Genomic DNA, 2,500 nt, shown 5'->3' with positions numbered 1-2,500 from the left:
ACCGCAAATGTTCACCATGTTAGAGAAGAGACAGAATCATCAGGAAGTGAGAAAGGTAGCCACGTTCCCACTTACAACCATCGAGGCTGAAAGGGTATCAAGTTTCTCGGGCGGAACACGGGGATTGGCCACTTCCGCAGCTCACTTCCAGAGGTCAGGCAATCTCGGCGCTGTTCACGGCACGAACATACGCTGAGGGTGCCAGCCTGTTCGGCGAGGGAGTAGTGGAACTGCATAGACCGGAAGAAGGAAAAGCTTGGTGCAAGGTCACATTTCTGAGATCAGATTGGTAGACGGCGGAACAGACTTATCAGCGGGAGTGATGCAGGCAACTGAGAAAGTGTATGTAGAAAAAAGGGATAAACTAAGACGGGAAGTTAGGATTTTCTTCCCCGACCCCAATAGCACGGAGTCTAGCTATGACTGCTCTAATGTTCAAATAAGTCAGTTTTTTTGCCTTACTAGGGAATCCACTAACGGTTACGCTTCACTTTTTCTATGAGATTAGAACCATTGGCCCGCCAGTATACCGTGAATCTTACCCCATTCCTGAGAAATTCCGAGAGGAAATACGAGAACAAATAGGAGACATGCTACATAAGGGGATCATACGTCCATTCACATCCCCGCATAATGCTCCTGTTGTCTCAGTGGTAAAGTAGAACAACACGGTTCGGCTCTTATCAAATTTGGAGCACTAAACAAGAACGTGGTAGATGATAGGTTCCCACTCCCACATATCGATTCGATGTTAAGGAGTCTCAGCGCCAGCTTCATATTTTCTCTATTGGATTTCAAATTCGGGTATCTACAGATTCCATTGGTGGAGACCAGATGCGAGAAAACTGCGTTCTCAACGTCCAAGGGTCACTACGAGTTCACGTCTCTCCCCTTTGTATTGATAGAAGTTCCATCCTGCTTTTAGTAGGTGATGAATCAGGTACTGACGGGGCTGTTAAGGATTAGTGCGATAGTGTACATGGACGACATCATTGTTCTGGAAACCACCTGGGACGACAACCTCAGGAGGTTACTGGAGGCAGGCCTCTCTTTGAAGCTGGAAAAGTGTCACTTCTTTCAGAAATAATCACCCACCTCGGGCATGTCATATCCCAGGTCGGAATCAACTCTCAACCAGAGAAAATTCGAGTCATCAAGGCTTCTCCGCAGCCATCGCGTCAGAAAGATCTGCTCTCTTTCCTTGCATTAGCGGGGTACTATAGAAAATGCATCCCAAATTTTGCCGAGAACGCAAACCCTCTAGCCTCTAGTAGATATGATGAAGGGCGATCCAACCGGGAAACACAAGGATCACGAGCTTGGACCATGGACATTCGTTCAGATGGATACATTTAATTCCCTCAAAACCTACTTATCTAGCACGGTGGTCCTCCCTTATCCCAATTTTGCGAAACTTCCCTTATTCACTACAGATGACAGTGAATCGACAATCAGGAGCGTGCTTCAGCAGGAGGACAAGGGACGTAGGTGACGACAGCTTTCCTATTTCAGTCGCACTCTATATGAGCACGAGAGATGGTATACTACCATTGAAAGAGAAGTATCAGCAGTGGTTTTTGGTCTCACCGTATATCGACCTATGATCATGGGATATCCGGTTAAAATGAGCGATCACAGGCCTTTGTACTGCCTCTTCTCTGATAAGGGCACAAGCACTCAGATCCTCCGATGGCAAATGGTGATCGCTGATTTCGATCTTTAAGTTAATTATATCTCGGGGCGACTAAACATCGTCACTGACGCACTCTCTAGAATACGGGGAGCTGGTCACCCTTCCGCACAGGTTTTTATACCACTTGCGTACAAATGCATATTGACTGGTAGTCCTTGACGGAGCTAAGAAAGTTACAATGCGCATGGCCCAATGTCTTCCAATGGCAGATCATGGGGAAGTTCAAATCACTCTTGATCGGGTGAAAAAGTTCGCCTTTTGGCTAAAGATGTCGGAGGATTCGTAAAGAACTGTAAAATTTGCATAATGTGCAAGCCTTCATATGATATCCTATCACCACTCAGACAGTTTCCTGACGTGGTAACCCCGTTTGAGAGAGTAGACGATGATTTCATAGGGCCGTTAACCATCGCCTTAGATGATGTAAAGTACATCCTCACTGTGGTAGATGTCCTAACCCATTTCTTGGTCGCTGTGCCCATAAGTTCCAAAGAAATCTTCATAACTCATATTCTGTCCATACATGGCGCCCCTAGGCAAGGAATCTCAGACAGGGGAGGGGAATTCATGAATGAAATGTTCAAGAGGGTGTTGGAAATTGGAAATATCAAACACAATATATCGCCCGTCGAGCAACGGAGTAGTAGAGAGGGTAAATGGGACCATCATTAAAATGCTACGGTCCCTTGTCTAGGACAACCAGACAGGTTGGGATCAGCTGCTCAGTCTGGCGGTATTGGCCTACAACTCGGCCTACCACAGAGTCCTGCGAGATTCCAAGTATTTCCTTCTCTTTCACCGTGACCT

The 2,500-nt window shown here is 46.5% G+C and overlaps 1 protein-coding gene across 1 annotated transcript; it reads left to right on the top strand.

Annotated features, from left to right (window-relative positions):
- The first annotated feature begins 1,999 nt into the window (after window positions 1–1,999).
- Window positions 2,000–2,365, top strand: LOC143037296 (uncharacterized). Its single transcript, XM_076205430.1, has one exon. It carries the CDS (start codon window positions 2,000–2,002, stop codon window positions 2,363–2,365), a length of 366 nt encoding a protein of 121 aa, XP_076061545.1.
- The last annotated feature ends 135 nt before the right edge of the window (window positions 2,366–2,500 follow it).

Source organism: Oratosquilla oratoria, chromosome 22 (assembly GCF_046742065.1).
Source record: "Oratosquilla oratoria isolate Oo_2021 chromosome 22, ASM4674206v1, whole genome shotgun sequence".
Lineage (NCBI taxonomy): Eukaryota > Metazoa > Arthropoda > Malacostraca > Stomatopoda > Squillidae > Oratosquilla > Oratosquilla oratoria.
Note: the sequence above shows the minus strand (reverse complement) of the source record. Positions and strands in the feature narration are given on the sequence as shown.

Bases quoted from the DNA above. Each gene is read 5' to 3' on its own strand.
- LOC143037296 (XM_076205430.1), top strand. From the start codon at position 2,000: ATGTGCAAGCCTTCATATGATATCCTATCACCACTCAGACAGTTTCCT.